We start from the raw sequence: 12,029 nt of genomic DNA, 5'->3' as shown, positions 1-12,029 counted from the left end.
ACATTAACTAGTTGTGGGAGGAAGGTCACCCACAAGGGAGGCTTGAAAAGCTCCAGGCGTTGATTACAAACAGGCTTGCACATTGACTAGCATCCCGACATTTTATAACATGCCTGTACTTGTAAATTACACATTTTCCCTGCAGACTAACTATGGGGAGTTTGCAACATCACTGCGCGAGTGAATTACACACTTGCTTGTTTTACCTCTTTCGTTCTTCGCCCCTGGAAAGGATGTCGACTGGGAGTTTGATGGAATTAAGAGGAAGTTCTGGGTTTTTGGATTTAAGTTTCCATCAGGCCCTATCAGGGTCTTTTTGTCTCATCGTACAATAACAATGAGCAGAGTGTGGAAAAGACTCCTTAAAACAATAAATAGTGTATTTTGTGAGTATGTTTGGACGTATTAGTGATTAGGTGGACGATAACTGATAATCCTGGAATACATGTCAACACAATAGAGAGGAAAGAAACCAATAGTTGGAAAAAACAATAAGTTAGAGGAGACAAACACAATACTGTGACTGTGAAGAATGTTAGGCTTATTTGTTTGTGTAGAGCTTAAAGGAACACTCCACTATTTTTTTTAAATGGGCTCCTTTTCCAACTCTCCTAGAGTTAAACAGTTGAGTTTTACCATTTTCGAATCCATTCAGCCGATCTCTGGGTCTAGCGGTAGCACTTTTAGCTTAGCTTAGCATAGATCACTGAATCTGATTAGACCATTAGCATCTCACTCAAAAATTACCAAATAGTTTTTATATTTTTTGTGTACTAAGACTGACGGATAATTAAAAGTTCAGATTTTTTGGGCCGATATGGCTAGAAACTATACTCTCATTTCAGCTTAATAATGGGTGCAGCTGCTAATCACAACTTTTCATTTCACTTTTCACTTAGTGTACAATGTAACCACAGAAGAGTCAAGTTTTAAATAGGAAAAATATAGAAACTCTTTTGTCATTTATGATGCTAACATATCATAAATGACCAAACGCTAATCTATGATGCTAGATGCTAACGGTCTAATCAGATTCAATAATCTGTGTTAAGTTAAACTAAAAGTGCTAGCGCCAGACACAGAGATTGGCAAATGACTTTTTCAAAAAAGTGGAGTGTTCCTTTAATAAGCCTAATTATTTTAGATCATTACATACAATTTCGTTGCCATATTTAAATGGATAGTTCACTGAAAAAATATTCACACTCCTGTTGTTCCAAACCTAGTAAGACCTTCGTTCATCAGAACACAAATGAAGATATCTGTGGTGAAAATCTGAAAGCTTTCTGACCCTGCATAGACAGCAAAACAATAAACAAGTTCAAGGCCCAGAAAGGTAGTAAGGACATTATTTAAATAGTTCATATGACATCATTGGTTCAACCATGATGTTATGGAGCTATGGGAATACTTTTTGTGCACAAAGAAAACAGAAATAATGGTTTTATTATCAAAAATGTCTTCATTTGTGTTCTGATGAATGAAGGTCTTACGCATTTGGAACGACATGGGGGTGAGTAATTAATGACAGAATTTTCATTTTGGGGTAAACTTTCCCTTTAATTTGATTAAAGAATGTTTTAAGCATTGTTGGATTTACATTGATATAAACTACATTGACATTCTGTTTGTAGCTCATGTGGAGAACGAGGAGCAGTACACTCAAGCTCTGGAGAAGTTTGGAGAGAACTGTGTTTACCGAGATGACCCTGACTTGGGATCAGCCTTCCTGAAGTTCTCAGTCTTCACAAAGGAGCTCACAGCCCTCTTCAAGAACCTGGTGAGGACATTTATTGTGCATTTATGTGATATTTATATAGAGCAAATTGGTTTCAGATATCCTACCTTTTGCTGTTAACATGCCTTGACCTCTGGGCCCAAAAACTGATCTGGAGTCATTGGCCTACTGGGTGGATCAACTTTCATGAATGTGTTTTAGGAGTTACTAGTGCTGCTACTTAAAAATATATTAAGCTGAACATTATCAGTCACTTTGTAATTTATGATTTAGGATGTTGTCTTGATTGTGATTTTGTTTTAAGGAAAGCTAATGAATAATTCCGCTAACATCATGTTTGCATGAATACCACTTAAACGTCTAATTTCTCTCCCGCTGCAACAGACCTTTTTATTTCCTCTAGTCTTTGTGTTTATCTCTGATTGCAATTAAAGAAAGACAATTGCACAGCTGGGAAGAAAGAGATTTTTTAATGTGGTGCTTTTACTCTCTAGTTTCAGAACATGAATAACATCATTACCTTCCCATTGGACAGTCTGCTAAAGGGAGATCTGAAAGGGGTTAAAGGGGTAAGTTCATTACTTTAAGCCAATAAACAGTTTCTTTTGCTTTTTGGCAGTTTTTCAGCAGCATATTGATCAGTGCTTGTCTCAAGGTGTTTCAGACACATGCACATCAGCCAGTACATAATGGATGGATAATATTCCTTGGCACACAGGTCTCAAGTTTCATGCGTAGTCAGTTAAATTTACGAAGTGACTGAATTTACCCCATGATATGTATCAGATAATATATATAACATTTGACTTTTCATTTTATTTTATACAATTATTATTAGATTATAATTAATTATATCAATATATTAAAATACGTATTTATATATTATCTAATATTTCTTATTGATAAATAATATTACAGTGTTCGAGTTAGGCTGATTGAATGTTGTGCCTAGATATGGTTGGGCTTTGGACTCTCATTTAAATAGCAGTGCAACATTCCACTTTTAAACACAGTGTTCCAAAAATTCCATTGGTTGAATATGTCTGACAGAAACTCTAATACCAGTCTTAGAACCCTGTATGTCTGTTTACACTCACACGAACACGCTTGAGCAGAAGACAGCTGGTAGAAGCTCTATACTGGACTGATTCTCAGAATGTCCTTCCAGGCCGCTTCAGTTCATTAATGTCCATCGTGACCTCCTGACCTTCTCTGCACCATGTGATCGGCTTGTTGGCTCTTAGGGGGAGTCTGATGTGATTTACTCTTAATGAGGCGCTTCACTCAGCTCCTTGTCTGGTTTCCCAGGAGACTTCAGTTTCTCTGTCTCGCTGTGATGGGGCTGAAAAAGACATTCTGCCTAGGTGAAGTGATTCTTTTAAATGTGTAGTTAAAAATTAAAGCACGGTTAACCAAATCAGTGAGACCCTACAGGCATTAATTGGGCCTTATTAGAGAACTAATGTGTTTGGACCTACACAGTGACCTACAAGTGCTTCTTTTTCCGTCTGAGGTAGCAATCACAACATCACCTATAGTGGTACTATTTCTCATACCAAATGCATTGGCTAAATTCATTTACTTGATGGATGAAGATGTAAATCCTGCTTTGTGTCAGTTTGCTGTAGAGCTGATTGGGAGCACACTGTTGGCTGCATTTATGAAATGGTCTCAGAACGGTCTGCGTTAGCATCAAGCTTGATTCAGGCACCCTCCATGTTTGTCCACATGGATCGGGCGTTTTGGGAAAGTGAAACCGATATTTTTTTAAAACGTGTCCTAGAGTGGATAAACATGAAAACACTGCCTTTGTGTTTTCGTCTGGACAGCGAATCCGTATATTTTCTGAAATAATGACGTCATTAGCCCACGGCTCGCCCCTAGTCAGACACCGCTACGTCACATAACACAAACTAGAACACTGAACGATTGTCTTTTTATTAGATAACATGAACACAGATTAATAAATGTATTACGTTTGTATACTGCGCACAAGGTTTATGCACATAGTCCAAGTCTTCTTCTCTGTTTTTAGTGCATCTCTGTGGCAGAATTACAGCGCCATGTACTGGTCTGGCATGTGTACTACATTGTTTTGTGTCGGTTTTGTGGTTTCATGTAGATGCAGATATTTCTTGATACGAAAAAAAAAAAAAAAAAAGATTGGACATGAAAAGTTCTGGCTTCTTGTGGACGTAGCAGAGCACATTAGGGTGACACCGCTAATGGGAGGAGATTATAGGTCTTGTCTTCGGCCGTCATTCCAGTCATTAACCTGAACCTGAACCATTAACACATCAATTGGATCTTTGAAATGAAATGGCTTTGGTGTTATTATGAGGTCATCTGTTCTGATACCTGTCTTTGGCTTTATAGTCTGTTAAATATTCTTCTACATTAATGTGAAGTGTTAATTTTTTTTGCCCCTTTTTGTTTCTTAGATTATTTAGTAAGTTTACTTGTTGTTCTCTTGGTAATTAAAAATTTATTTAAAATGTACATATTTTTCAGTTAAGTTTTTTTTATTTATTTTTTTATTCTGGGGCAGAAGATTGTAGCATCCGGTTACTCAAGATGTTTGTTAAATTCTCATTTATTAAGTCATTTTTTTTCACTATTGTTACCTTATCACTATTTTAGATGGGGAGGAATGTGACAATGATAGTTAATACTAATTAATTAATCTTGTAAATGGTTAGGGATTGTAATATGTCGGAAAGTTTAACCGTCAACTTCCCATTTCTTGACCCTGAGTTGCATGGCATCTAAAATGTTGAGGGAGGCAGAGTTGCGATCCTCATAAAACCGAGGCACAGACGAGCTGACATCATGCCAAAATCTCTTAACTTGATGATGATGCTGTGTTTTCCTCAGCTGCATCTATTGTCTTACGGTGTGTGTTTATGAATGACACTTCCTCTGTTCAGTCAGTTGGACGGTTTTGTCTGTCTCAGAGGGAGTGATGTCAGCGCTGAAGCCCGCTCAGCTGTGAAACCCACCCACTCAAGCTTTTTTAGACCCCTCTGGCTAATAGATGTTGCGTTCTGAAAGTCCAGGTGACACTATGTGACTCAGCTTGTTTGAGACATGTATCCTGGTGCTGTGGGGTAAGGAATGATGATTTATAGTTCAGTCAAAGCAACATGAAGCAGCTCGAGGCGACAGTGTGTAATGCCATTCAGAAATGCCTCCCTTTGTCTTTCTTTGTCCACTCTCTTCTGTGTTCACAAGTTAATAGGCTAAATTGCTGAACGGTCATTCTCTGAATCCCTGAAGTGGCCCTGTTGCTGGTTTAAGATCCATCTTATAATGAGCCCTAAAAATCACTCTCATTCAAACTGTTTTAAAAACAGCCCCAAACTAGAACTGCAACTGGCCACCATTTTAAAAGTAGATTAATTTAGCAAAATGCATAAATAGATTTCTGTATAATGTGGTGTTATTGTGAGGCAAAATATTTTTAAATTTTGAGGTTATATTACAAAGTGATAGGTAATTGAGTTTGAATAACCCAAAACACAATGTTTACTTGTATGATGAATGAGCCTGTTCATCTCTGTTGCACCGTGTTTGATTCAAAATATAAAACCATAACAACAAATATAACAAAATTGTCTATTTTAAGATTTCTAATATATTTCACTATTATAATGTGCGATCACATACATTTTTAGTCGATTATTTAAATTGTAATATGTAATTTTGGTCACACTTTAATTTAAGGTCCAATTGAATTTTGCTTGAATAAACTTCTAATTGGCTGCTTATTAATAGTTAGTAAGGTAGTTGTTAAATTCATGTATTTAACTTAACATAATAACAATTAAATAGAAACATTGTAAGTTATTATAATGGTTACAATTCCTCAGTTATGCAAGAAGCAGCTACAGAAAATGAGCAATGAACATTTACATTACCAAAGAACATCATAACTGACTTTCATCCAGCGCAAGTTTTAAGCACTTAAAAAAAAAACACTTCCATTATAATCAGTGCACTTTAAAAAATGCACTTTAAAAACCACATGTTATAATCAGTGAAGCTGTATGATAAATACACTAACTTAGGGATGCAGCTATCAATTCTTTTTGTAATCGATCAATCTAGCACTTAATCGATCGATTAATCTGATAATTAATGCAATAATGCATAACGGAAATGATGTGGCTGAAAATGATCAAACATTTGGCTTTTATTTCTAAAAAAACTAAAAACAAAACGGAGGTATTGAAAATATCTGTTTTATGTAGATTTCTACACCTGCAGCATTTACCATTAGGCTACTAACAAATAATATATAATTTCTGGGGTGAGCCTATTCGATATGGTAACCTAGCAACCTGTGTGTGTGTGTGTGTGTGTGTGCACGCGTGCCGTGCGTGAGGAAGAGTGAAGCCCCAGTCAGACCAGTTGCTTCATTGCAGTTTGGTACGGCAGAAATACATACATTCATTTTCAATAGTACGCTGCATTTGGTTTGCATCACTTGCATTGCAGTGCATTTTAGGTGAAGCATCCATTCGAAAAATCGTGCCGCTTTACTCTTTGCCATCGCGCCAACTAAATTAAAAATGTATCGCACGCTATGGTGTGCTTCCTGAACATTGAACAATGGTCCGTGTGAATCAGATCCCTGCACGTATAGTAATAGGAATTTAACAAGGTATCGAGGCAGAGTTTTGGCCTCAAGGAATTTTTGTTATCGAGTAACTCGATGAATCGTTTCAGCCCTACACTAAACATGCTTGAGTTTATACCATATGTTTCTAAAGCATTTCCGCACTGCATCGCTAAAGATAGGTGCCTAGTTAATTGCCTTGCTATCATTAAAGGCATCAACAATTGGCAATATCTCTTGACTATCACTGATACCCCAACAATTATGTAACGTGAAATAAGTTATATATCATTTATACATATACATGTATTCATATTTAAATGGGCACTTCTCGTCTCTTCTCATTTCTGTTACATTGATTAAAGTATGGAATTTTTGGAGAATCAATGTGGAAATAATTTTCTTGTCAAACTCCTCTTACTGAACCATTATTACTGGCACAGATGAGACTGTTTTCAGCACAACTCAAGCTGTGTGCAACATCTGTTATGGAAGCACAATAACAGAGTTGGTAGGACTCTTAGGAAGTCCCTCGACAAACACAGCCTTCTGTTATTAGAGTCAACCCTCAGTAGAGCTGCTGGAGAATGCTCTGTTTACACTAGAAACATTGCCTTAAATCTTTCAAATGATGTCATTGCAGAATACAGCACTGGCGTTACATCAGGTACTTTCTTTGTGAGGATGACATCATGTGTGATGGCGCACACTGAGCTTGGCATCTGAGTGGTGAATTTATGCCACTCTTCAGCTAGTCTAAGCTTCAAACCTTGCCATTTTTGTGCAAAACTAAAGCTGCTATCTGATTGGCTGGCTGATACATCAAATCTGAAACACCCTTGATATGTTGTTAATGTTCTTCAGTGCATTCCGCACACAACCAATGAGCCAAGTTTGAACTGTGTGACAATGCTGTATCATGATGTTAAAAAAAACCCACAAAAACACACAAAAAGCATCTGCGGTGTGGACCAGACATTATGGTGACACTAAAACGTCTGGTTCTGAGAGACGATGCTTCTGCCCAGGCCTGTTTTTTTTTTTTTTTCTTTCCTTCTCTTAGATATTTGGGTTAAGCTGCAGATGTCAAAATGAAAGTTGAGTCATACTCCAAACCTGTCTAATGAATATCCTCTCTCTTTCTTTTGCAGGATCTCAAGAAGCCCTTTGATAAAGCCTGGAAAGACTATGAGACTAAAGTGTAAGACATTTTCTTAAGAATTCATTTATTTCTGTTGTGCATGTTTGCTTAAACCTTGAAAATTAATTCATTTGAAAGGAAATGTCGGTGTCCTGAGTGTCAACTGACGGATCAGTGGTGCCCAGCACTCTGGATAATGAGCTGTCATTGTTACCACCTCACTTCCTGTATTCCTATCCTCTGCTATTACACTGATTGCTGTGCATGCCACAATGTATGACATTTATGTAGCACTTTTTATATATTTTCCAAGCTGCAAGGGACATTCTTTACTGAAAGGGTAATATATTTTCTTACAACACGTCATTAGATTAATTGATTTACCGTTGAAGCCAGGTGCTGTATTTTTTAATATCATCGCTGTATTCCATCATTGGCAGTTTTGCTCAGTCAAATACATGTTTCACCCCCATCGCCGGATCTAATCTCCGGTGTTTGATTGTGACTGATACCTTCATGTTTCCAGACAGAAAGAAATGAAATCACCCTCTAACGTGACTCTGGCCCTGACTCCATTAAACTGGTTTTCATCATCACCGCCGCTACAGTTTGAGTTCACTTCGATCTCTGTGTCTGTGCAAAGCTGTCAGCTTTCTCGCAAGTTGCAGTTTGAGCTGCAGGCTTCATTTGTGCAAATATCCTGCTAATGAGTATGCTGAAGATCTTGCGGTGTTTGTTTAAGAGACAATGAACCTGCCACTGAAAATAATTTGGTGCTCAGGAGAGCAGATGAACAGCAGGAAACATCAAACCACAATTCACATTTACTTATTTTTTTTGGCGTGTTTTTCTTTCTCCCAAAGATGAAGGTAACACTCCACCATTTTTGTGTTGTGGTTTAACTGGTTTGAAATTGAACAATCTTTGTTGCGAGAAATGGTGGACTGTTCTTTACAGTCATCGGGTGAAGTGATGTACTGACATGAGGGAGTCTGTTTAGGCTTGTTTTTAACATCTGTCAGATGTACACATTCAATTACTAAAGAAATCATTGGGGAAGTTGCTTAAATAAAAGAGACATCTCAACAAAAAGCTAATTAAATTTAATTATTACTAAGAGTTATATTTTTGGACTTTGGACTTGATTTTACTACACCACTTTTTGGATTTTTTATGTAATGTCAAAGATAAGTTGTAATATTTATATCATGTATTTTATTGCTTTCACCATGAAAATAACCATAAAATTTGGCTTGACACTAACACACTAATTTTTTCTCTTTCTTAAGATAAAAGAAAACTTTTTTTGAAATGGTTCATTGAATTTAAAAAGCGCATAAAAATTCATTGAAACTATAAAAAGTAATAATTATCATTATAAACATTAAGATAATAGATAGTCTTCATTTACTTACACTCATGTCACAGGATCACAGGATATTTTGAAGAATGTTTCGGAACCAAGCCAATGATTTTCATTAGACCCACTAAATTTATTTAGTGCTCAGCAGAGGATAGAAATGCATACGATTTTTAGAGTCAATTATTTTTATTTTGGATAAACAGTCCCTTTAAAGTGTTAGTTCACCCAAAAATGAAAATGAGTCTGTGTTTTACTTACCCCCGAGGCATCCCTAGGTGTATATGACTTTCTTCTTTTAGACAAATCCAGTCAGAGTTATAATAAAAATTGTCTTTGATCTTTAAAGCTCTATCATTGCAGTCAGCGGGTGTTGCATTCCTTCAATCCAAAAGAAGCTAAATAAAAAGCGCCCTTCCATAAAAACAAATGTCTCACACGGCCTCCTGTAGCGAGTCGATGCGTTTTTGTAAGAAAAATATACATATTTTAAATGTAGATGAAAGTCATATACACCTAAGATGCCTCTGGAGTAAGTAAAACGCTGCCTAATTTTCATTTTTGGGTGAACTAACCCTTTAAGTTAATAGTCTTGCTTCTCCCCAACACTGAACCTAATACAGAAATCCAAATTGTTGTCATAAGCAGCTCCTCATGCTAACATCACTTGGTTTAGCGCTTGATGCATTTTATCACAGTCTTTTTTTTTTTTTTACCTTTTCATTTTCTTCTTTGACAAGAAATGTTTTTTTTTTTTTTTTTGGAAACGGCTTCTAGTGTTCAGCCATCTCTTAAACACTTCTCCTTGCTAGGCTTCAAACTCTGAAAGCAGAGGTTCCAGAAATGGCCAGCCTGCTTCAGCTGAGAGCGTATAAAGGCCTAAACCAAACGCATGAGGCTCTCTCTGGAATTCTGTGTCTGAGAGCAGGGCCCTCCTTCCCCGCAGAGGAAATGCTGCATCCGTAACGTGGGGTACAATATGCCGCTGGAGCATATAAAAAAAGAATGCCCTGCTGCATGAGTGTTTCCTGTGCGTGTGTTTGCGATTGTGTGTCCAAATTTTTTTTAAGGTGGTCTATGTGTTCCACACAGTTCTAAAATCGAGAAGGAGAAAAAAGAGCACGCCCGACAGCACGGAATGATCCGGACAGAGATCAGTGGAGCGGAGATAGCAGAGGAGATGGAGAAGGAGCGCCGTTTCTTTCAGCTTCAGATGTGTGAGGTCAGAGACGACTCATTTCATCGTAGAATCCTGTAATAGGCATTTCTTTTATGGCGTATGTGCTTCAGTCTCCTCTGTCGTTTTGTTACAGTACCTCCTCAAAGTCAATGAAATCAAAATCAAGAAAGGTGTCGACTTGCTTCAGAATCTCATCAAATACTTTCATGCACAGTGCAAGTAAGTCTGGCCGCGTTTCTAAATCTTTCTCTTAAATATAAGGCTCGAACAAATAATTAAATCACCCCCATGACATCCAAAATGTTAATGTCTTTCTTCAGTCAAGAAGAAATTAAGGTTTATTAGGAAAGCATTTCAGTATTTTTCTCTATATAGTGTACTTCAATGGGAGCCAATGGGATTATGGTCCAAATTGCAGTTTCAGTGCAGCATTAAAGAGCTCTACAGGAGGAATAAGGGTCTTATCTAAAGAAAAAATCTGTAATTGTTTTACAAAAAAAAAAAAGATAAAAATTATATACATTTTAACCACAAATGCTCATCTCGCACTAGCTTAGAATTTACATTTATTACTACAACTAGCCACTAACTTCTGTTTAAAACTCAACTTCACACATTGCGTAATCATGTTGAAAAGGTCAAGCACGACGTAAGCAGAAGTAGTAGTTTGGACTTGCATCGCAGAGCTAGTGCAAGTCAAGTATTTGTGGTTAAAAAGTATATAAATGTTTCTTTTTTTAGAAAATTACGGATAGTCACTAAGCGAGACCCTTATTCCTTGGCTGGGATTGTTTAGAGCCCTTTGAAGCTCCATTGAAACTACAATTTGGACCTTCAACCCGTTGGCCCCCACTGAAGTCCACTATATGGAGAAAAATCCTGTAATGTTTTCCTCAAAGACCTATGTTGTTCCAGTGTTGTGTTTATCATGCCTTCAACAAAAATGGAGCGTTTGTTTAATTATTTGGAAATTAACTGGCATTATGTCTTCTGTCCTAGCTTCTTTCAGGATGGTCTCAAAGCAGTGGACAACCTCAAACCCTCAATAGAGAAACTCGCTACAGACTTGCACTCGGTGAGAGATTTTTCAAAGCTGAAACACTGACATGCCAACCTTTTACTGGCTCACACCACTGATCTCTAGGTCAATTCTCTTTTTGACCTTCACAAAACCTTCTGTTTCCACTGCTGGATTTGTGTTCAGATCAAACAGGTACAGGATGAAGAACGCAGGCAGCTAACCCAGTTACGGGACGTGTTAAAGACCACTCTGCAAGTGGAGCAGAAAGAGGTTAGTCCTTTCTCAAATAAGATCCCACGCAATTCACAGCAGTCTACAAACTACAGCACTATTCAAAGAGCGTCTATAGCTCAGTTTGAAGTGTGTCTGAATGAAAATGGTTTAGATCTTCTGCTCAGCAAACACTGAATGGGAAACTGGTCATCAGCCTCTACTACTGCCTTATCTTCCTGCCAATTTTCTCACCCTCTTAATCTTTAGTCACTCTCAATACATTTAAGTGTTTCCTCAATCAACTAGTTTTGGCATATATGATAACAGACATTAAGAGATTACACACATTTAATCTAAATACAAATAATCAGAAGTTAGCAATCTTTTGGACTCCACGTGAACAAGTAAGAATTCAATTTGTCTCGCCATCCAGGTTACACATGACATCCCTGTATAATCAGTAAATCCAATCAATCTATTTCTTTATTCATGTATTTATTTATTGCCCACCTTCCTATTTTATTTTACTAACAGCCTTGTTTACTATTGGAGTACACTTTATTTGTTTTCAACCTATTTTAGATTTTATTTTGTTTTATTTTATTTTTTATATTTTTTTATTAATTTTTTTGCCCTGTTTACTTCAGGATTACACTATATATATATATATATATATATATATATATATATGTGTACTTTGGGATGACTGTCCTGCAGGAAAGTCCACTAATCATCAGCTTCAGTCTTTGCACCATAGG

At 37.0% G+C, this 12,029-nt stretch overlaps 1 protein-coding gene across 1 annotated transcript in view; it reads left to right on the top strand.

The window, feature by feature from the left end:
- Positions 1-12,029, top strand: part of LOC127976587 (arf-GAP with SH3 domain, ANK repeat and PH domain-containing protein 2) — a 70,717-nt gene that overhangs the window by 27,748 nt on the left and 30,940 nt on the right. Inside the window, exons 3-9 of the mRNA XM_052581123.1 lie at positions 1,635-1,780; positions 2,233-2,307; positions 7,508-7,557; positions 9,950-10,079; positions 10,171-10,256; positions 11,037-11,112; positions 11,242-11,328. Coding sequence (XP_052437083.1) covers positions 1,635-1,780; positions 2,233-2,307; positions 7,508-7,557; positions 9,950-10,079; positions 10,171-10,256; positions 11,037-11,112; positions 11,242-11,328 — 650 coding nt within the window. The remainder of the gene's footprint in view (positions 1-1,634; positions 1,781-2,232; positions 2,308-7,507; positions 7,558-9,949; positions 10,080-10,170; positions 10,257-11,036; positions 11,113-11,241; positions 11,329-12,029) is intronic.

This window comes from Carassius gibelio, chromosome B17 (assembly GCF_023724105.1).
Source record: "Carassius gibelio isolate Cgi1373 ecotype wild population from Czech Republic chromosome B17, carGib1.2-hapl.c, whole genome shotgun sequence".
Classification (NCBI taxonomy): domain Eukaryota; kingdom Metazoa; phylum Chordata; class Actinopteri; order Cypriniformes; family Cyprinidae; genus Carassius; species Carassius gibelio.
The sequence above is the reverse complement of the archived record's forward strand: the minus strand, read 5'-3'. Positions and strand labels throughout refer to the sequence as shown.